Raw genomic sequence first — 23,570 nt, 5'->3', positions numbered from 1 at the left:
CTATTATAGATTATTAAACTAGCTCCTGTGCTGTCATGGAAGCAGCCATTCAAACTGAAAAAGGAAAAAAGGCACAGGTTACTTAGTCGATAACAGATAAGCTCAGCAATAGGATACAAAGGTATTCTGCAAAGTGCATCTGTTATCTGCTATGTAACCTGTGTCTTAAATGGCTGTCCCCATGGCTACAGAGCAGCTTGTTTATATAAATTATAGTAGTGTTTCTGAAGCAAACACCAGTGCAGGGAAAAACTGCATTATATTTTACTTTAAAACATTTTCATTTGTTGGTGTTCTTGTTCTTTTAAACATTATATACACATGTGAACCAAATTATACAAAGCAGTACAGTCTGCAGCACACACCTACATTTATGGCTAATTAGTCATAATGCATGTGGGCTTTTTAATAGATCTTGGATTATGCACACATGGTAGCATCCCCCAATAAGTAAAGGTACATTTTGTTATTAATACATAGAAATTAAATCTTGCATTGGGCACATTTCTTTCCTGCATTGGGCAAATTTCTTTCTTACACTAGACACAAGTCTCATATTTATGTCAAGATCATGTAATTCTCTGGGGAACAAAAAAGTTAAAATGTATTATAAATGGTACAATGCTCGCAAAGCAATATAAAATCATATTTTAGATTCTCCCAAAATATTACCATATACTTGGATTTTCCATATACCAGCAAAGTGTTTCTGCTCCTTTAAAATACGGGAAATCCAAAGGTGTTCCTTCCTAAACTTTGCTCTTCCTTTACGGTCCCTTGTAACTTCCACTAGACTTTCCTGTTCCATCACAGGAATATTCTACTCACTGTTAAAATAAAGCTCTAACCATGTGTACGCAGACATTAGAAAGCCAAGGACCATGGAATTAGAAGAGGGCTGCATCCATATCTAATATCCATAAACAACAGTTCCTTTCTTCCATCTTTTTCAAATACATTTTTGACTTTGTCATCAGTTGTCAATGCTTATGATTATTACTTACAGAAACTGAATATGCTTTGGGCTGTTGGCAGGAGCAATCCAAAATAACTCAACTTGAAGCTTTCTCTCCTTGCTGGTGTGACTGACAGCTGAATTCTGCAATAAAAAAAAATATATAATTTAATTATGAAATTGCAAAATTCCACAACCAATGGACTGAACCGCTCTTTCTTTAGTAATCAAATAAATGCATCTGCACTACCAAAGCTAGCAGCACCGTGTTTTTTCCACTGGTCCATCCTACCACCTGTTCAGGCATCATTCACATAAAGGTAACAGCCTGTGGATGTATTTTGCCCTGAACATATACACAGATGCCACAGACACGTTTGGTTTGAACTTCATCTCTTTATTTTAGGCAGGCGAGTCCTTACGCTATTCGGTAATATCAATATTGCTAGTAACTTCAAAGGCATCCTCCAGTCACTGTGCACAAGCCATGGATTTTAGTCAGAAAATACAAAGTACTGGGCAGGAGGAGATAACGCCAAGTCTGACATTAGCCTTAAAGCAGCCATACACTGGATAAACCTGTATGGTATGCAACAGAGTACTAGGAGCCTTACAAGATTTAGCCATGTAGGTTTGGTTTCATTCATTTGGAGACAAAGTTCTGCTGATGCTACTTTATCTAACACAATAAAAATGCAATTCTGACATTGTTTGAATGCTTTCAAAATTATGCAGTTCATTTATGCATATATATACAGATGTTTAAACATCATACCTGGATGCCATCACAAGTCAAAAGCTGGGAAATCCTCTCATCAGTTAAAGAAAATGATCCCACAGCACTGCCTTCCAAGTTCTCTGCATCACGAGCTTGAACCAGAAATCCATCAAAGCGAGATCCAGACAAGGTGACTGAAAATGTAATTAGATACAAGAAAGCTGCAGCTAATAACTCAAATCATGTTGCACAACCAATAAAATGCAGTTGAAGTCCATTTTATTGTCCAAATTTTTGATTTTAAACCATTTAACACCCCCCCCAGCAAAAATATGTTTCAAAAGCCTAAGCATGAAAAATTATCTTTGCATGGCCAAATAGAAAAATAAGTTGACAAATAATAATAACCGAACTCTGCACAAATTATGAAACAGTGACAGTAGCAGAAATGAACACGCACAATGATATAATCATTTAGATCAGTAAAGGCCTGTGGGAGGCCAGACAATTTAAATACTTCTTTTACAGATACTCAACACTTTACATGTCCCCTTTACCTTTAATGCGATCTCCTGGTTTAAAAATAGTTTTTTCTACATTAATGCTGTGAATGGGCTCAGATTGTGGAGCATGGCCATGGTCAGGGCGCATAGATCTGCAGGCAGAAGTCACTTTACCATTGGGATAACCAGACACTGGGGTCAGTGCACAAGTGTAAAGGTAAATGAGAAAAAGGCCCAACGGATTCATCTACAGAAATAAAAGATAGACAATGATTACTTTCCATTACCTTACAAAACAAATTTACAGGGTTGTTAAGGGTTAAAAAAAGTGTTTGGCAGAAGTTTAAAATTACACAGTAACTGCACTTCAGGCAGACATATATCTTCACTGTAACTAGCAAGTGGCTAAGATCTGCATTCTAAAGGACAACATACATTTCTTACAGGCATGTGTAAAGCAAAGGCACAGCCAGTCATGAGATTTGTAGCTTTCTTTGGAAAACCCTCTGGCACCAGAGGGTGCAAGTTCCCAATTAAACCTCACTAGGAGGTGACCACCTACATGCCCCTCGGTAAAGATCAGTCCATCAAATCACACCAAGCTCTTTCATGGCAGAATAATTTGGTAATTTTGAGATCACCTTGTGATGATGAACTGTGTGTCCACTGCCACAGAAGCAGATGCTTTGGAAGGGCAGGGTGCATTTTGCAGCGCCTACAAAACACCAGCAAAAAATACCTTGCCATAAGGGATACTGAGAAAGCCTGGAATTTGCCAGTCCATTATACTGTTTTAAATACAGAATGTACTTTAAAAAGTTGCATTTCAGCCGTTAATTTCTCCAAAAACCCAACTAGTCAAATCCATCCATTCCCCATCCTGCCAACTCCTTATTGCATTATAGTACAGAAACTAATTAGCAGTTAGCTTGATATATAAGGATACTGAAGCCTGTCTTCACGTGTGTTAAAGGAACAGTGACATCAAAAATTTGTCTTTTAAAGTAATAAAAATATAATGCAGTGTTGCCCTGCACTGGTAAAACTGCGGTGTTTGCTTCAGTAAGGGTCTGGCCACACGAGGAAACTTCGGGCAACTTCGGAAAACTAAGCGGCATGTGTTGCTTCCCCCAGGTGATTTTCATTTTAGCCAGCGGAGGGCAGGCAGTTCGGGGAGGGGTTTGTCTACATGAAGAAGAGGAGATTTGTTGCTGGAGCGACTAAAGGTGGCCATACACGGGCCGATAAAAGCTGCCGACAGACCGTGTCGGCAGCTTATTGGCCCGTGTATGGGGCCCCCCGACGGGCTTCTCCGATCGTGATCTGGCTGAAAGTCGGCCAGATCTTGATCGGATGGGACGAAAAATCCCGTCGGATCGCGGCCGCATCTGTTCGTTGATGCGGTCCCGCGATACGACCCCCGTTTCCCATGCGTTAGGATCCGATCGTTGGGCCCTAGAGCGGATCTCTCAGTGTATGGCCACCTTAACCTTCCAGAATCTGCTTGTGTGGCCAGACCCCAACACTACTATTGTTTATATAAATAAGCTGCTGTGTAGAAATGGGGGCAGCCATTCAAAGGAGAAAAGGCTCAGGTTACACAGTAGATAAGCTATGTAGAACATAATGATGTTACTGTTCCTTTAATGCATGGCTCTCCTACTGTGCTTGTGCCAGGGACCATTAGAACACACCCACCCCTAATTTGAAAAACTGACAGGTACAGTAACAGCTCTATGGGGGGTTCCAATAAAGGGTCATTTTTAAAGTTAATGATCATTTTTAGTTAAGAGTGAACATTGAAACTTATATTACTCATCATTGCCTACAAGATTAGGGAGATTGCAATTTTGAGCAATTGTGCTATTTAAACTTTTAGCAGAGTCAGTTCCTCGTATATTTTTTGGCATTTACTGCCATTCTGTAGCCAACAAGGGTGGCATTTTAGTGACTTTTGGAGTACAAAGTTAAAATTATAACCTACATGCACATCTACTGAACAAAATACAAAATACTAAAAATCACATGTGCTTGCCAAAGGGCAAGTTGGAGATCAAATATGATTCTGCAGCTTCCAGTGATATTCATTCCTATCTGCAGTAAATTGTATGCATGACAAGAGACAAGTGTCTTCTTAACTGTCCTTTTAGCTGGATATTATTTCAAATGAAAAATAATTAGTCCAACAGTCATTAGGCTAAAGAAGCTTAGGAAGAATTACATTTATTAAGATTTACTTTTTTGTGAAACTATATTCACCCATGGTATGAAAACTGTTTTTTTATATTGAACTGAATACAAAGATTAACATAGTAATTTAGTTTTGGAACAGGTTATTTCAATATTGAAAAGCTCACTTTACTACATGCATATGAAAGTCCTTGTTTCCTCGCGAGGCAATTTCGGGCGACTTCGGAAAACCGAAGCAATACAAATGCCATCCTGACGGCGATTCACTTTCTTGCCCAGGCATTTCAGGGAGATTAGTTGCCTGCAGTAGAGAAGATTTGTTGCTTGGCGACTAATCTCCCAGTGTCACCACCCTTAAGTTAACTTTTAGTATGTTATAGAATGGCTAATCATAAGCAACTTATCAATTCGTCAATTTTCTTTTTTATAGTTTTTGAATTATATGCCGTATTCTTTTGACTGCTTCCAGCTTTCAATGGGGGTCACTCACCCCTCTCTAAAAACAAATGCTCAGTAATGCTATACATTTATTGTTAATGCTACTTTTTATTACTCATCTTTCTATCCAGGACTTCTATTCATATTCCAGTTTCTCATTCAAATCAGTACATGCTAGGGTAAATTTGGCCCTAGTAATGCAATTGCTGAAATTTAATACTGGAGAGCAGCTGAATAAAAAGCTAAATAACTTAAAAATCACAAATCATAAAAAGTGAAGACCAATTACAAATTGTCTAAGAATATCACTCACATGATACAAAAGGTGAACAACCCCTTTAAATCTATGCATGGAGAGACTTAAGGTGGCCATAGACGCAAAGATCCTATCGTACGAATCGAGGATTCGTACGGTTTTCTGACCGTGTGTGTTGAGTCCCGTCATTTTTCATCCGGCGGAGATCGGTCGATCGGACAGGTTTGATTTAGTCCCGCCGGAGCCCATTGCACTCTCAACGTAATCTGATCGTTCGGCCATAGGGCCGAACGTTCAGATTACCCCCGATATAGCTGTGCCTGTTAGTGGCATATCGGGGAAAGATCGGCTCGTTTGGTGATGTCGCCAAACGAGCAGATCTTTGCGTCTATGGCCACCTTTATGCGTCCCAGCAATCATTAATGGAGTAGTAGCCTGGCACAGTTCCACCCAGGTCCAGACTGGCAATCTGTAGATTCGGACAAATGCCAGAGGTGCTGTTAGATGCCACAGACAGTGGGGCACATTTATCAACACAGGGCAAATTTGCCCATGGGCAGTTACCTATAGCAACCAATCGGTGATTAGCTTTTTAAAGCCAACTGCAAGTAGAACAAAGAATGCAACAATTTGATTGGTTGCCATGGGTAACTGCCCATGGGCAATTTTGCCCAGTGTTGATAAATGACCCCCAGTCACTGTATATTTGGAAAGAATTCCACAGCAGTTCTGGTGGCTGTTGAGATCCGCTCTTTTGGCGACCCCATATGCCCACATTGAAGTGAGCGATATTGGGCTAATCCGATTGTGGGCCCTAGGGCCCAACGATCGGATCATAATGCATCTGATACGGGCTGTCGGATCACGGATCAAATACACGCGTAGATGATGCAGCGATCTGATACGTTTTTATTAACCTGCCCGATCGAGATGGCCAGATATTGATCGGGGAAGCCCATCGGATGGCCCCACACAGGGGCCAATAAGCTGCGGACTCGGCCTTACATAATTAGATAACAGTGCTCTAGAACAGGGCCACAAAAAAGGTGTCCAAAGTGTTAAGTCATAGTATTTCTTTAATTCCTTACTAATAAAAGTCACGTGGGTGGTATTAAAAGCAGAAAAGTTGTTCCTGTTCAGAAGAGTTTGCACATAACCCTTGTAACAGACAGGTGCAGAGAAACCATTAGCAGACGACGGGGGTCGGTGCAATGGAGTCGCACGCGATTTCCTAGTAGCAGCGCACATGGGAAATTCAGCAAGTTATCACTGCCAGGGAATGGGGCATGAACCGAGGGAACGTTATTATATAATTCTAGGTGTGCTGCACAGACAATGGCAGAAATAACGAGCGACCCCACCCACACCTACATTATCAGGAAGCTGTCACTCCTGTTTCACCAGTATAAGCCAGTTCTGCTACTTACTAAACCCCAGCAATTTTCTTCTATATTTTTCTGAAGCAACAACAAAAGCCGTGTTAGTAAATGTTCCCCAATTCGTCACCGTTTCGTACAACCTACAGCACATACCGTACTTGCTCGTATGGAGATCTAAAACAGCGACTTCACCTCCGCACCGCTCACCTCATTCCCCAGCGCCTCTTCAGTGCCAGGCAAACTAATTACAGGGAACTAGAGCCAAAGTCATTCGCTCTCCGTTGATTGGCCCTGCACACTGGGGGCGTGGCTAGCAAGCACAAACGTGGGTTGGGTTTTGTTTAGTTATGGTAGAGTAGCAACTCAGGTGTCGTGCTATTATTTTCTTTACCTCAGACCGTGGACATTACACCCTCTTATCTGCCAGGCCTTCAGAGAAAGGAGCTAATGTCCTTTCCTAGTTGAAATTTTATAACTGTTCATAAAACGATGGGGGTTGGTCCACATTGTGTCTGTTATGAAATGCTTAGGGCCTCGCTGTGCTTGTCTAGAAACGCTGAGAGCCAAACTGCCTGTTGTGAAGTGCTGGGAGGGGGGCACACTCAGATCATACCTCCAACATTTAAATAATTATAAAGATGTACAAAAAATTCTGAGGGTTTTAGGATAATGTTTTATGTGTTATGACAGCAGTGTTGCTAATAAAGGTGAAATTGCCATTTTAGTTGCAAGTCTCCGTCCTCCAAAATACTTGCTTATCTTAAAGGAAAGGTTAAAACTAAGTAAGCCTTATCAGAAAGGTCCATCTAAATATACTAGTAAACCCCCAAAGTAATGCTGCTCTGAGTCTTCTGTCAAAAGAAACAGAGCATTTCTTTCCTTCTATTGTGTACACATGGGCTTCTGTATCAGACTTCCTGCCTTCATCTTAAACCTCATTGCCCTGGGCAAGAGCATGCTCAGTTTGCTCCTCTCCCCCCCCCTTCTCTGCTGTAATCTGAGCCCAGAGCAGGGAGAGATTCAGGCAGGAAGTGATGTCACACCCAGTGGCGTAACTACCAGGGGAACAGGGGGTGCGAATGGGCCCACACCCCCTCAGGGCCCCCCCGGCAGCTCGAGCGCCACTGCACACACAAAGAAAACAGCGTACGGAGGGGCGGGGGGCCAGCAGCACGTCCCGCGCCAGGGCTGCCCCCCTCTAGTTACGTTACTGGTCACACCAAGTTAATACTGTAGCTCCTATCCTAAACAAACAGAGAGTTTCTAGAGCTTTTTACTCAGGTATGGTAAAAGAATCTACAAAATAAATATAGCATTCTAGCTTGCTTTATTGCAGCTAATCTATTGGCAATAAAATGCCTCCATAACTTTCCTTCTCCTTTAATTAGTTACATTTGTATCTTAAGCTGGCCATAGACACAAAGATTTGATCTGATGAATCTCCCGTTTCGCACAATTTTCAGGCCGTGTGTGGAGAGTCCCGACATTTTTCATGCCATGGCGATTGGTCGTTCAGACGGCCGGAAAGGTAAGACAATTCTGTCAGCTACCGATAACATCTCTGCATGTATTGCCGATCTGACGCTATCAGTGGGAGACTGTCACCAGCTTTTGTCGGACATAACTTTCATACGATTGCTGTTAGGGTCAGAACATCGGCTGATCTGTTCTTTTACTACTTTATTTGATCTGAATGGTTAGTGGCAAGGTCGGGAGATGGCACAGAACGATCTTTTATCCGATATGAAGGTAAATCTGCACGTCTATGGCCAGCTTAAAGGAGAAACCAAACCCTTATTAATAAAAATCCTCCTCAACCCAGCCTATCTGCTACCCAGGGCAAATGTCATAACATTTTACTTACCCCTTGGTGCAGATTCAGGGATTGGAGTTTACGGCAGCCAACTTCCGAGTCTTCATGTCTTCTTCCACTCCACCGGTCTCATTCTACGATTTCTGAAGACCCTGAAGATGGCTGCCGTGAATTCCGATCCCTGAATATGCACGAGGGATAAGTAAAAAAGTTAGGGGCATTTGCCCGGGGTAGCAGCTCCGCTGGGGGTGAGGGGGGTCTATGTGGGGTGGGGGGTAGGTTTTTTTTAATAAGTGGTTTGTTTCTCCTTTAAGTGCAGGCGTTGACTGTTCTGGGCTCCCTGTCCCTCCTTGCTCATTTAGTTTGTGAAACTTAACTTTTTCTGGCTTTTCAGTAAAGATTGGAGATCAAAGAGCAGCAGGGGGCATTTCAATAAGGATACGGGACAGCTGACTGAGCTGTCTAATTCGGGACTGTCCCACGAAAATCGGGACAGTTGGGAGATATGCACTATCTATGCCTGTCGTGAAATGCTTAGGGCCACACTGAGCCTGTCATTAAATGTTATGGGTGGGGCATACTGTGCATGCCATTAAATAATGGTGGACCACATCATGCCTGTCGTGAAATGCTTAGGGCCACATTGTGGCTGTCATGAAACATTGTGGAGGCCATGCTGTGCCTTTCATGAAATACTGTGGGGGCACACTGTGGTTGTCATGGAGAGCTGAATTGCCACTCTTAAAGAAAGGTGGGCCTCTCAGCTCCTGTTTAGATCTATTTAATGTCATAAGTACATAAAAGTGCAATATTATAAGTGCCTCATTTAAAGGGAATGTCAACCCAAAAAAATCATTGCTTTTGCCTAATAAAAGAAAACATAATTCTAAGCAACTTTGCATATACATTAATTACAAAGTTTCTATGGTTTTTAAGTTATTTGTTTGTGTTATGCAGTGTTTGTCTGGCCTGGTGGCTCAGAGTGTTGATTCAATGTAAGACATGCTAGCTGATTCACAGACCAATACTTTTGCAACATTGTTTAAAAAGTTACAACCAGAAGTTAAGCAAATTGTGCTTTCAATATCAAATGATTTTACAAATAACTTTAAATGCACTGAAGATTATTTTATAGATGTATATTGGGAAGTTGCTTGGAATAATTATTTTCTGTTATTAGGCCCTTTTTTATTTTTGGGTTGACTTGCCCTTTAAAGCCCCATTTACTGCCATTTTCTGCCTTACTGTCCAAACCTTTCTAAACTAAAAATGTTGCGATTCCTTCCTTCTGTATATCAAAACAAGGTCAACTACAATGTGAGCAAGGCATGTTCCAGTTCTGTGGATAGACCCTTTGTCCACATGTTCAAGGTGCTGGTGCTTGCATGCATGAAAACACGACACATTTCAAACTGCTTTTCAAAACAGCAGTGGGTATATAGTTATGGTGTTCATACATGAATCAATATGGTCAGATTGTTTGTTAAATTGGGTTTTACTCCCCATCCATGGAAATCTAGGGACAGACTATTTGGTGAGACTGACCTGCAATCCCATCTCATGAAAGGATTTAATCCTGCCAATGCCCCTTCTCTGCACACAAGCATATCTGTAAATTAAAAGTGGGACATTTGCCAAATAATTGGTCTGCTGAATAATAAGCCCTATAGCCCATGCATGGCCACCTTAAAGGTCTTTTGTCTTTCTATAGCAGCTCTGGGGGGGAGGGGGTCGCAGACTCTGTAGACCAGGGATCCCCAACCATTTTTACCTGTGAGCAACATTCAGATGTAAAAGGAGTTGGGGAGCAACACAAGCATGCCAAATGTTCCTAGGGTGCCAAATAAGGGTTGTGATTGGCTGGTAGTCTCAATGTGGACTGTCAACCTACAGGAAGCTCATTTTGGTATTCCCTCATTTTTATGCACCAAGCTAGTAATTCATAAATAAGCACCTGCTTTGAGGCCACTGGGAGCAACATCCAAGGGGCCAGGGAGCAACAACCAAGGGGTCGGAGAGCAACATATTGCTCATAAGCCACTGGTTGGGGATCACTGCTGTAGACTGTTCTAAATCGATACATTTGTTATCTTTGTCCCTGCTGAGCAGAATCCCTGAGTTTCATTAAGGGTGTTAGCACAAGGAGAGATTATTCTCCTGTGACAAATCTTCATTACTGCGGGCAACTAATCTCCCCAAAATGCCTTCCCACTGGCAAGAATGTGAATCGCCAGCAAGATGGCATACATGTCGCTTCAGGTTTTGCCTCACAAGGAAAATTCGGGTGACTTCAGGAGATTAGTCGCCGCAGTAAGGAAGATTTGTCACAGGAGACTAATCTTCCCATCTGCCAACACCCTAAGAGCAGAGACACGCGCAGATTTGGGAAGATTAGTCGCCCGTCCACAAATCTCCTCTTCTTTGGGGCGACTAATCTCCCCAAACTGCCTTCCCGCCAGCTAAAATGAAAATCGCCGGCTGGATGGAACTCGGATCGCTTCATAGTTTCCGAAGTTGCCCGAAGATTCCTTGTGAGGCAGAGGAGATTTGTCACTGGGCAGCTTATCTCCCCGAATCTGCCCGTGTGTCACCCTAAAGGCAGCTGTTAGAATTGAAACATTGGTTTCATAGCTGCTAATACGGAAGAGAAGATGCTGAGAAATGTATTAACTTGCAAAATTGTACCCATTCTGCACCTGGATTTTGGAGCTACCAGACTGAAACACCAGAGATAGGAACATTAACCTTTGATTTTGGAAAAACAGTAAAAAATGGAAAGCAATTGAAAAGTCTTCATTTCTGGTGAACAATCTGAAAACAACCAAACTGAAAAATGTATTGGAAGGTACACACCCCTTTAAGTTAGCATACCAGTACTTTTGGTAACGCACAACAGATAGTAGCAGCATTCTGTATGATGAAAATTAGCAAGGAATCATTTTCACAAGCCAATATAATTGATCTCCCCATTGGTAAAAACAAGTGTACGTGTGTTATCAGCTCTTTGTTACCAAACTATTTGTCTGTTCTCTCAGTTTGTGCAGCTCAGCTTTCCTGATACCACAAATGTAATATGTTTTTGCTGATAAGTGCTTCTCTTCTACGCATGGAAACAGAGATAGGGCACATTGGTTTCATACTGAACATAGGTTTAAATTCTAGAATCCACTTTCAGCCTCACAGATGTGTATATTCTTGTGTTTTTCCAAATTACATTTCTTTAACTGTAAATATTTTCATCAAAATAACATTATTTTTTATTGTCATTATTGTAAACAGTTTATTAACTGCTAGTGTATAATGATGTTTGTGTGAGAGATTAAATACACACAGGTCTGATTGTTGAAAGTCATTTATTGTGAGATATGGAGTGCTATTCTGCAATGCCTATAGCCTTGTTATGAATTAAATGTGAGGGGAGGGGGTTGAACACATTTTGAACCTCAAAGGTGTATTTAAACCAAAAATGTCAGAAATACACTGTTATTCATATATACTATGTATACAACTCCACCAAAGTATAGAGTCTAATATAAGAGGTTGATGTATTATGCTGTGAGGTTCAGGATCCCCCCCATTACCAAATCAAAACAACAACAACAAAAATAAAGCTGAAAACTGGCAAACCACTTAAATTTTTAAAAAAAATCACAATTGTGGAGAAAAATGCATTTGTTTTACATCTTATAACCCACCTGAACCACACATCATAATAAATAACAAATACATACAGTATAACCCATATCAATATTTGCATGAATGTTTGTTGCATGATTGAAAAGTGCTAACAATAACATATTGTTATTGGAATTGGGACATAATGTTCTACAGATTTCTGGTCTGAGCCTGAGGTTTTTGCTCCCCCCCATTGATCAGCAAAATTAGGTTGTTGGCCAAGTTTTGAGCTAGTTGACTACTTGCCAATTTTTTAATATATCAATACAGACCAAAGCTTTCTGTTGATAATGGTTTAGGCCAGGGATCCTCAACTATTTGAATCCGTGAGCAACATTCATAAGTAAAAGGAGTTGGGGAGCAACACTAGCATGGAAAATGTTCCTGGGATGCCATATAAGGGCTGTAATTTGCCATTTAGTAGCCCTTATGTGGATTGTCAAGCTACATTGAGTCTCTGTTTGGCAGTGCACCTGGTTTTTATGCAACCAAAACTTGCCTCCAAGCCTGGAATTCAAAAATAAGCTCCTGCTTTGAGGCCACTGGGAGCAACATCAAAGGGGTTGGAGTGCAACATGTTGCTCATGAGCTACTGGTTGGGGATCACTGGTTTAGGCAGATACTGTATCCCTTTGCTGTTAATCTCACAGGAGTCAGAGCATTTACTGGCCAATGCCTGGAACACACACTTATTATCTAATCACTGCTGAAATGAATAGGCAAGGAACACAGAGAAACCTTTTAGCAGTGACTGAATTAAAGGTAACTATAAGGTTTATGTAATCTTTAAAACAGTCACCTCAGCTGGCTGAATAGCAGGAATCTGTGGAATATAGGTAAAACACACAGCTTTTGTTACTGATGCCATTTCAACATTATTCTAAGATGTATGTGTGTTTTGTTACTAGTTATACCACATATTACCAGGAAAATTGGTATCAACTGGAATAATACATTGAACATTTAAATGCTTCTTTAAATGTTACAGAGATATAAGTGGTTATTAACAAACACACCCTTAATGGAATTGCTCAGTATAAAAATAAAAACTGGCTAAATAGATGTGCAAAATAAAAAATGTTTTCAATAAAGTTAGTCAGGCAAAAAAAGGCTAGAGTGACTTTATGTCTAATTTGACAGAACAGAACACAACTTCCTTCCTATAATTACCAAGCAAGTCCAGATCTTTTTTGAATTACTTATATTAGATATTCCTGCTTTGCAGCTCTCTTAGTTTCCACTGATTGGTTACCAGACAGTAACAAATCAGTGACTTGAGGGGGACCACATGGGTCATGACTGTTTGCTTTTGAATCTAACCTGAATGCTGAGGATCAATTGCAAACTCACTGAACAGTTATGTCCCAAATGCCCTCCCTTCAAGTCAATGGGGGTCATTTATTAATACTGGGCAAATTTGCCCATGGGCAGTAACCCATGGTAACCAATTAAAATGCTGCATTCATTGTTCTACTTCCAGCTGGCTTTAAAAAGCTAATCACTGATTGGTTGCTATAGGTAACTGCCCATGGGCAAATTTGCCCAGTGTTGATAAATGAGCCCCACTGACTAACTCAGAGTTAGAGCTGAAAAGCTGTGTTCTATTCTAATAGACATCCAGTCACTCCAGCCTTTATACATTACATTTTTGGCTAACTAACTATATTAGAATTTTTTTTTATCTGTTTAGCCAGTTTTATCTTTATTCTTATTCTTATGCTTATGATTAAGGGCGCTTCTGCCCGAAACGCGTCAAGCAGTGTGCACAACGTGTAAGGTATTTGAGTGCTTCTGTACTTCGCGGTGGTTGCCGTTTCATCCATCATTGTGCCTTTTATTCTGAATAATGTACAACTGCGCCTAATGATGCTGGCGAATCCTGGAGAAACCATCACCCTGCACCAGAAATGATGCAACACCTACTCACTCACCTTCAACTGAGTCTGTTTTGTATCACTGGATGCAATAGCAGTTTATGCAACTCAGAGTGTGGCTGCAATTGCATTACAATTATGGGAATTAACACTTCAATATGGGTAAAAAACATGGCTATTTGCATCAGAAATTGCACATTGCACTTGTAAATTACCTGTATTAGCTCTCAATAGATGACACATGGGGAACAATGCACAAGTGCAGTTACCCATAGCAATCGATATATAATTAGTTTTGATTAATTTGCTACAAGTAAGAAAATGAATGTTATGCTGTTCATTTGAATTGTAGCAACTTTGTAAATAAATAAGCCCCACTGATACTAAGGGGTAGATAATAGTGATGTGCGGGTCGAGCTTTTTTGACTGCACCTGAGCTTACCATGCACCCATCTTCTCCCCACTATTTAGAAGTCCCACTACTTCTTCCCTCTATTTATAGGGCCTGCCGATGACATCACAAAAGGGGCCGGACAGGGAGAGCGCACCTATAAAAATGGATTCCGGAAGCCATCAGTGTATGGGCGCAGGGAGAGCAGGCAGAAAAGATCAATCCTAACTCGCCGACCCACAAATGGAGTGTTGGGTTGGCCCCAGGCCAGACCGCACATCACTAGTATATACTATAGTATGTAACAGAGTATGACCACCACATTTTAGGTGCTGTTCAGGAATGGGCATCATGTTACCAAGAGGGAAGGAAGACAACAGATAACGCTGGACCTGTAAGATATGTGTATGGGAGATCATAGTCCTATGCAACTTAATAAACCTAAGATACTGTACATGGAGAATAGCATAATACAATGAATACAACTATACCCATAAATGTTTTTTAATTGTGGCTTTACATTCCCTGAATGTGATTGTTTGTGCATTTTTTTTTTTGTGTCTGCTCATTAGTATAAATCCAAAGATGTTTTATTAAACTGCTTATATTCTTACAGCTTTAAAATGGGGTTCACTACTTTTTGTTTTTTTTTACTTAACTTTCTTTCAGGCCATCTCCTATTTATTTTGCAGTCCATCATTCCAAGTGCTGCCTGGTTGTTAGGGTAAATTGGAACAATAGCAACCGTTCCAATTAGCTGCTGAACGAAAACCTTAATTTAAAAAAAAAAAAACCCAAAGTATATTACCCTTTTTTAGGAGATCACCATTGGTTTTATAGCAGATCAGCATTGGTTTGTCAAATTGCAAACTGTTCACCAATAATTCACTTCTGTAAATTTCTTTTTATTACTGCACTTGAAAAAAATTCCCCTAAATGTTAAAATACAGCATACAGCAGCAGCCTAAAATACCGTTACACAGGTAAGATTCCTACTCGTAGCTTCATAAATAAAGAATTGTTGAATGATAAGAATAAACATCGAGTTGTCTAAAGTGTAATATGTAATTGCTACTGAAACTGGTTATTGTCTGTATTTTACAATTCTTTTCCCTCATACCAACGTATGCCATTACAACATTGTATTGGAATTCAGCTCTCCTCCAGTAATTTCCCGCAATAATTTGCATGACCTATGATTAACAGGTGGGAGAAGGGGAGTAATAGAAATATGCATGTTTTTGTGGGTATTGGAGTCTTGTAATGATACAATATTGCAATTATGTAGTCTGGCAAACTGAGATGGCAATAGCAAAGGCTAGACAGAAACTGCTTTCAATTGTTATTTCATTTACAAATAACTTAAATCACTGAATGTTTTATTTTTGGAAAGACATGTTTGCATTTTTCAGGACTGTACACACTGACTGTATGTTTTCTTTATGTTTTTAAAATATGCTGTATTTGTGTACGTCCAAATTAAATCTGTTGGCAGGCAGTCCAAAACTTAAACGAAAGGTGGGGGCTTGCCTGGGTGGAGCTTGGTATATTAGGGTTGGAGCTGTAGAGTAGGTGTTGCTATGGCTTAATGGTCATGATTTTCCCACTGGAGATGTTAGATGGTATGTATTTTGCTTAATATGTTGTTTTTCACTAAACAGCCTGACAGTTTGGTGATTGGTTGAATGGCTGTATCTGTCATGTGTGGATGAATTAAGGATATTTTGGGGTGTGTTTTATAGGGTAGTCGGAAGTACCTATATGCCAGAAAACCAGAAGATTAAAAATAGTACAATTAGCAAAACGACTACAGTACCACTCTTTTCCAGAAGAGGGCAGAAAATTACTGTTCAATTCTGTATTCCTTGACGGGCGGAAAGAGGAATTGCAACAGCAACACATCAAACATCATCACATTTAATAACATGGGGGTAAATAAAACATTATTAAACGAAATAGAAACAAAACTTTGAAAAATATTTCCTGGAACTTCAACAAAAAAGATAAAAAAAGGCTACCTGTCAGAATAGGCCCGCGCATAAACATTATTGGGCGTCAAAATTATTCGGACGAAAATGTATCTTTTTACCCTTTTTGTTTTCACTCCGAGAGAGAACCAAAACGCATTGATGTGGGGTAGTCTGTAAAACTCCAATAAAACTTCTATTTCACGATACCTGTGAGTGCTCCTAATTACATTTATATATATATATATATATATATATATATATACTATCCAGCACATTTTCTGGTATATACTAGTAGTGGAATATATGAAAAAAAAAAAAATATATATATATATATATATACCAATGTTTCATAGACCAGCACTCCCTTTGATGTAAAACAAATAATCTTTTATTGCATCTTTATCCAACGTTTTGGTCCCTGTTGTGACCTTTTTCAAGGATGATCCTTGAAAAAGGCCCCAACAGGGACCGCAACGTTGGATAAAGATGCAATAAAAGATTATTTGTTTTACATCAAAGGGAGTGCTGGTCTATGAAACATTGGTGTATACAAGACTTACCGTGCACCCCTGCCTTTATCAAGATTGATTTTGGAGTGCGGATACTCACCTGGAAGATATATATATATATATATATATATATATATATATATATATATATATATATATATATATATATACACATACATACAGTCCAAAGCTGGTGCACCGATCACTATAATACACAAAAGCTATGAATATCTTGTAAATTATATCCTTATAAACGGTGAGTTCTGATGTCATCAGTTATAAACGGTGAGTTCTGATGTAATTTCTGTTACTTGACTCACTGAAATTTGTGTATTATAATAAATAAAGTACCCCCAGTTGCAAAATATGAGGATATTAGAAGTTACCTCGGAGTTCCATGACCTGTATAAAAACACTCGACCTTCGGCCTCGTGTTTTTATATGGTCATGAAACTCCTCGGTAACTTATAATATCCTTATATTTTACAAGAGGGGGTACTTTATTCACTATCTATCTATCTATCTATATATATATATATATATATATATATATATATATATATATATATATATTTATATAGACAAATATAAGAGGTCCTCTGCACTCAACCCATTGGGAGCTTTACTTTGAAAGCAGCTAGTAAGTTGCAGGTAAAACTTAGTCCCTTTGTAAAATGTATAATTAAGCAATTGAATTCTTAATGAATCAGATGAAAATTAAGCGTAGGACTGGCCAGATATGGGATGACTTTGACGTAGTTGGCCAGCTTAAATATATTGCAATATATGGACAAACAATCCCTGTGTTATTTAAAGGGAAAGGCATTTTTTAGTAGCAGTATGCACAAAATGTCGCTGTCTTAAATATATTGATAATGGGTTGAGTGCAGAGGACCTCTTGTATTTGTCTATATGTATTTTGTGGTCACACCCTCATTGCACCCCCGCCTAATGGTTTTAAAAAATAGTGCTGAGCACAACTTTCCCTTGTTTGTTATATATATATATATATATATATATATATATATATATATATATATATATATATATATATATATCTATATACTGTATATATCTTATGCAGCAGCACATTTTCTGGTTGCACGGTTTCTTTAAAACCCAGATCCCAAAACATGTCACCATGCTGTGTTTAGTACTGCTCTCCCTTCATAAATCAACTGACCATAGGTTGTAGGTGCTTGAGCTTGATGTTGTCCACAATGATGTTGGCGTCCATTACAAGATTATCAAAAATACCTGCAACGTAATTTTGGTGAGTTTGCTCCCACTGGCCACAACAACTGGAACTTGCTGGTAACTACTGCATAATTGTAGATTTTAATTACCCTTCTCCTTAAAATGCTGTACTTTTCTTCTTTATCGGAGCGCTGGTCGCTGCACATCCTGGAACCGGGCCCACAGGTAACTAGTTACGCCACTGCAACAGCTAGCTATCTTCTTACAAATTGATATACTATTGTTCTGGGAACCATAAATGTAAAGACCTATAAGATTTTTAACATCTACACAGCACCAACTCATTATAGGGTTCATTTACAAATAGTCCCAAGCAACCAGCTCCACCCTAAAGCCCACATTCCCAGTTTTTTGTGCTGCAGAAAAAGAGTACAAGAACCTGTTCTTTACTGATGAGTGTTCTATTCAAGAGGAGCAGTATACACTCCCTAACTTGCACGTCATTTGCAGTAAGAACAGGGCTGCCTTGTGCCTGTCATGATTGTTGGGGAGAACAAGCATAATAATAAGAATAGAACCTAACAGGGGTAGATGAACTAAAGCAAAATAACCCATCGGCATTGCCTTAAAATTCCAAGTGAATATAAGCCCTCGTGCTTGTAACCAACCAACAACAAAAAACAATATACTTTGCAAGGATCATTGCTTGAAGTGCATGTTGTAATTCATTCAATAAACCTTGCTGTCATGTTTGGTATCCCAAAACCCAGAACAGACACTGAGGTTCCTGTCATGGCTCACTCTTCCGCCTATAACAGGAGGAGCCCTGCTCTACTCCGATGCCACCAGGTCTTAAAGTGAGAGAACCAATCAGTCAGCGCAGTACAGAGTCAGGATCCGGAAGAATAGTCAGTAACAGGTAAAGGTCAGTTCAGGCAGCAAACAGCGGTGGTCATGGACATGCCAATCAGAGAACAGAGAAAACAGACTAGAAATGCACTCAGGAACTATGTACAATAGACAAATGGGAAGTAGGGTGTGGTACCTTTAAGGGTCATGGCACACGCTAAGATTCTGGGGAGATTAGCCGCCCAGTGACAAATCTCCTCTTCTTCGGACGACTAATGGCTGGCACTCGGTTCGCTTCCTTTTCAGAAGTCGGCATTGGAAAGCCGTAGTGATCTGAGTGCCAACCCACCGGCGATTCACATTCTTGCCTGGTGGGAAGGCATTTCAGGGAGATTAGTCGTACGAAGAAGAGGAGATTTGCCGCTGGGCAGCTAATCTCCCTGGAATCTTAGCATGTGCCACCACCCTAAATATTTGAATTTCACACCAAGTGCGATGAAGTGGCCCGAGTGCTGAGAAGAAAAGATGCGCTCCTCAAACTCAACACTGATTTGCACCAATGAAGGATGAATGTGGGCGTCCCTGCCACCTTCCAGATACTCTTACATTTCAAAGGTTTTGCAAGCATTCTTTGCCTTGTGTGCTGTTTTTTTTTTCTGGAGGGGTGGATTAATGTCAGCTGTGGGACGTGCCTCAACTCTCACCTGACCAGCTGCAACTCCTCTGCGTCTATAAATATACAGTAGAACCCCAATTTTACGTTTTCAGGGGACCAAACAAATGGTGTAAAATCTAGGAAAATAAAATCAGGGAAATGTATTATGCATAATATATAGGGGGGACCACACAAAAACTATGTAAAATGAGGGAAAATGTAAAATCAGGGGATGTAAAATTGAGGTTCCACTATAGTAGCAAAGGTAGTACCCACTGGGCAACCTAATTTGCAGGGCCATTTATTTATATGTTTAAATTGACAACAAACAAAATCCATGATTGTTCGTTGGGCTTTACCTTTATTACATAGTAAATACCTATATCACAAGTGGCCAACAGTTATCCTGTTAATGTATCTGGATAACTTTCATCATGACCTATTCTTTTTTATAAAGAGACTGCTTTGTTTTAGCGTTGTGTCTACCTCCCAAAATGTAAATATTCGGAAGAGGCACATAACTGCCATACATAGCACAGTGGCGGAAGTTTGGCCATGACCACTTAGCACTCAATTTTCAGTTGGATATGGGATGAAGGAAGGAAGGGAGCATATAGACAAATACAAGACGTCCTCTACTCTCAACCCATTATCAGTATATTTAAGACCAGTGGCCATCTCCATGTTGTAGCTACCACCCTTCCCAGCTATAGTCAGGTGATCCCACTGGTGGCTAATAAAAGGGCAACCAAGTTTGGGAGTTTTACTTAGCAGCAAGTAAGTTGCAGGTACAACTTAGTCCCTGTGTAAAATGTATAATGAAGCAATGGAATTCTTAATGAATCAGATGAAAATTGAGAGTAGGACTGGCCAGATATGGGATGACTAATTGTAGGTTTAATGCAGCAAAGAGATCCATTCCAAGTATAGCAGTACCCTTATTCACAATGTAAAAGTCACATTTTGAAGTATTTGATTCAAATTGTACAGTCACTGGCAAGCAACCAAGCACAGGAATTGGATCCTTTAAGTAACTGACCAGTTTCAGGGCAGGTGCAACAAGCGGATCTTTTGCAAAGTATTTGAAGAAAATATCCTTTGGTAGTATAGAAACAGCTGAACCTGTATCAAGCATCAGGTTTATGTGTCCCTTGTCAGCAGAAGCAGTACTGACACTGACAGTGCATATAAACTTGTTTGGAATAAATGTACCAGCTTTATCCATACTTAATACTGTAACATTTGTAGTAGTGACTTCATGAACATCTTTAGCAGAACTACGGCAGTTCTTAGCAAAATGTCCTACCTTTTTGCGTTTGCGGCACTGTAAAGCTTTTACAGGACATGTAACATGATTTGCAGTGTGTTGTGTTGAACCACAGCTAAAGCAGTATTTTCTATTTGTATTTGCTGTTTAGTTTTGCAGTGTAGCTGAATCCCTTTCCTTAGCACTGTATTTTGCTTGTGACTGTGCATTATTATGCCACAGTGTTGAATTCACAATCTGTACATTCCCAGCAGTTCCTCTTTAAGGTGGCCATACACGGGCAGATAAAGCTGCTGATATCGGTCGTTTGGACCGATTTGACAGCTTATCTGCCCGTGTATGGGGGCTTCCGACGGGTCTTCCCGATCGATATCTGGCCACGATATCGATCGGGAAGGTTGGATTTTTACCCGACCGACCCGTCGGAGCCGCTTGGCGCATCGTAATTCGATCTTTCGGCCATACGGCCGAACGTTCGAATTACCCCCAATATAGCCACGCAGTTTAGTGGCATATCGGGGAAAGATCCGCTCGTTTGGCGATGTCGCCAAACGAGCGGATCTTGGAGTCTATGGCCACCTTTAGCCTCTGCCACTGCTGTTTCAATCTGGCTAGCAACTATAATAGCCTTTGCAAGGGTTAAATCCTGCTCTAGGAGCAGTCTCTCTCTAATACGAGGTGAGGTTTTTTTTTCCACTATTTTGTCTCTTAGCATTTCATCTGTTAGATTCACAAACTCACAGGTAACAACCAGCTCTCTCAAAGCTACAAATTGTTCTGCGGATTCACCACATTTACTCTTGGCATGAAAAAGTTCTCTAAAGCAGTAAGAGCAGTTTCATATGTATCATCAGGTAATGGTAATGTATAGAATATACGTTGTCCAGGGCCGGAACTAGGGGTAGGCAGAATAGGCACGTGCCTAGGGCGCAAAGCTGGGGGGCGCCAGGCACGTACCTGCTGTCCGGCCTACCCCATGTCCGGTCCTGTCTCTCCCCGACTGCGCCTGGAATTTTTTGCGCAAATGCGCTTCTGCGGATGCGCGCACACCGTTTCACGCATGCGTGCTCAATCTCAGTTTCGCGCATGTGCACTTGAGAGCATTTTAGCACATGCGCAATCAAGAGCGCACTCAGCCGGCGCCGTGGCTGGCCAGGTTGCCTAGGGCGCCTAGCCGGGTTGGCCCGGGTCTGACGCTGTCCCTCTGCTCCCAGGCAGTGAATAAGTAAAGCACGCTTTCTAGCAGCAGAAATCTCCCCTTGGTCAGCAGCAATAATGTAATTTTCAAACATACGGATCCAAGCAGTAAAGGGTATGGTAGGCTCACCAGGGTTTGGGAGAAAAGGTGTAGGCTGCTGCAGAGGTAGAAGAGCCATTCTTGTCGCCATTTTTTATGTTTTGGGTAGCCGAGGATGAGTAGAGTATAACAGTGCTTTATTAGCAGAGTCATGCAGGCATTACACAACAGTAAGCTTTCACTTTCAAGTTGTTCAGAAAGTCCTGTGTATGCACAATCTTGTGCACCAGTGGCGTAACTACCAGGGGAGCAGGGGGTGCAATTGGGCCAGGGTCCGTACCCCCTCAGGGCCCCCCGGCAGCTCGCGCGGCATGAATTCTGTGCAGTTCTGGCAGGCCCGGATTTAGGGAAAGGCCCCCTAGGCCCGGGCCTAGGGCGTCAAGATGTTAGGGGCAGCAAGAAGGCTCCCCCTAAAATTCTCTATAACCCACAGTAATTGTAAAACGGTTACGGACTGCTGGTCAATCCCAATTCCAAAACAGTCTGAACAGACTGAAACTCAGTCTCTAACAGTTGGTAGGTTAAAACGTTTATTTAATTTAATTAATTATATAAATAATAAAAAATACTGCTGTGATGTCTGCTGAGAAATAGGAACTACAAAGATTATGCTGCTGCAAAGATTTGACTTTTTTATTTTATAATAAATATTTAACTGATACTGCGGCTGCCCGCTGGAGCACAATTGACAAACTTATCAAAACAAGGGACACATCTCTCTCTGCATCTATGTATAAAAAGGTGTCTAGATATAGAGAATATATATATAGATATATATCAAACAAGCCTAACTGCTAGTTGATCCATCTGATCCACTTTTGCATAAATGTCCTGATTGGAAAAAGATTCACATCCAGAAAATGCGCGCGGGGGGGGGGGGCGGCACAGTAGCTGGGCCTAGGGGGGCAAGGAGGGTAAATCCGGCCCTGAGTTCTGGGCTGATTCCCGAGCGGTTCCGGGTGTACGGAGGGGGCGGGGGGCCCTGCTGCGCGTCCTGCGCCAGGGCCTGCCCCCCACTAGTTACGTTACTGCTGTGCACAGAGACACCCGCAGGCCATTTGTATAAAGACCACACCATTCATATAAAATAGGTGTTTAAAAATTAGTTGGTGAGCACAACTTTCCCTTGTTGTTGGAGGAAGGGAGCATATTAGGCACATTGTGATTAGAAATGGATATATGTAATTCTCTGGAGAAGAGAATGGTACATATACTGAGAGACCACCTGTGCCTGTCTGATTACACACTGCATTATCCACATATTGTCTCTCATGAAATTCTTTAGTTGTGATTCTCTCATGCCATTCATATAAAATGGGTGTTCATTAAATTACAGGGGTTTGCCTTTCTGTCACTATTTAATATAAATTCCACGTGACAATGACGTCAATGGAGCCGGGAACTAGCACCAACTCAATGAAAGTGTTACATTGGAGCAGTGATCCCCAACCAGTAGCTCGCGAGCAACATGTTGCTCTCCAACCCTTTGGATGTTGCTCTCAGTGGCATCAAAGCAGGTGCTTATATTTGAATTCCAGGCTTGAAAGCAAGTTTTAATTGCTTAATAGCTTCGTATAGGGCCAAGTGGAGTCTCCTGTAGGCTGCCTGTCCACATAAGGGCTACCAAATGGCCA

At 40.8% G+C, this 23,570-nt stretch overlaps 1 protein-coding gene and 1 long non-coding RNA gene across 4 annotated transcripts in view; one reads left to right on the top strand and one right to left on the bottom strand.

Moving 5' to 3' along the window:
- frrs1.L (ferric-chelate reductase 1 L homeolog) overlaps positions 1 to 6,761 on the bottom strand; it is a 31,232-nt gene extending 24,471 nt beyond the window's left edge. Inside the window, exons 1-4 of one of the 3 annotated variants that reach the window (XM_018256658.2) lie at positions 6,647 to 6,761; positions 2,231 to 2,423; positions 1,731 to 1,867; positions 1,005 to 1,099 (exon numbers count right to left, since the gene is read on the bottom strand). In XM_018256658.2, coding sequence (XP_018112147.1) covers positions 1,005 to 1,099; positions 1,731 to 1,867; positions 2,231 to 2,423 — 425 coding nt within the window. In that variant the 5' untranslated portion in view covers positions 6,647 to 6,761. 3 annotated transcript variants of the gene reach the window in all.
- A 707-nt stretch (positions 6,762 to 7,468) lies between these two features.
- LOC108713660 lies at positions 7,469 to 15,849 on the top strand. Its single transcript, XR_001935197.2, has 3 exons — positions 7,469 to 7,720; positions 7,903 to 7,967; positions 14,304 to 15,849. It is a non-coding gene; the product is annotated as an uncharacterized LOC108713660 (long non-coding RNA).
- The last annotated feature ends 7,721 nt before the right edge of the window (positions 15,850 to 23,570 follow it).

Source organism: Xenopus laevis, chromosome 4L, assembly GCF_017654675.1.
Source record: "Xenopus laevis strain J_2021 chromosome 4L, Xenopus_laevis_v10.1, whole genome shotgun sequence".
Classification (NCBI taxonomy): domain Eukaryota; kingdom Metazoa; phylum Chordata; class Amphibia; order Anura; family Pipidae; genus Xenopus; species Xenopus laevis.
The sequence above is the reverse complement of the archived record's forward strand: the minus strand, read 5'-3'. Positions and strand labels throughout refer to the sequence as shown.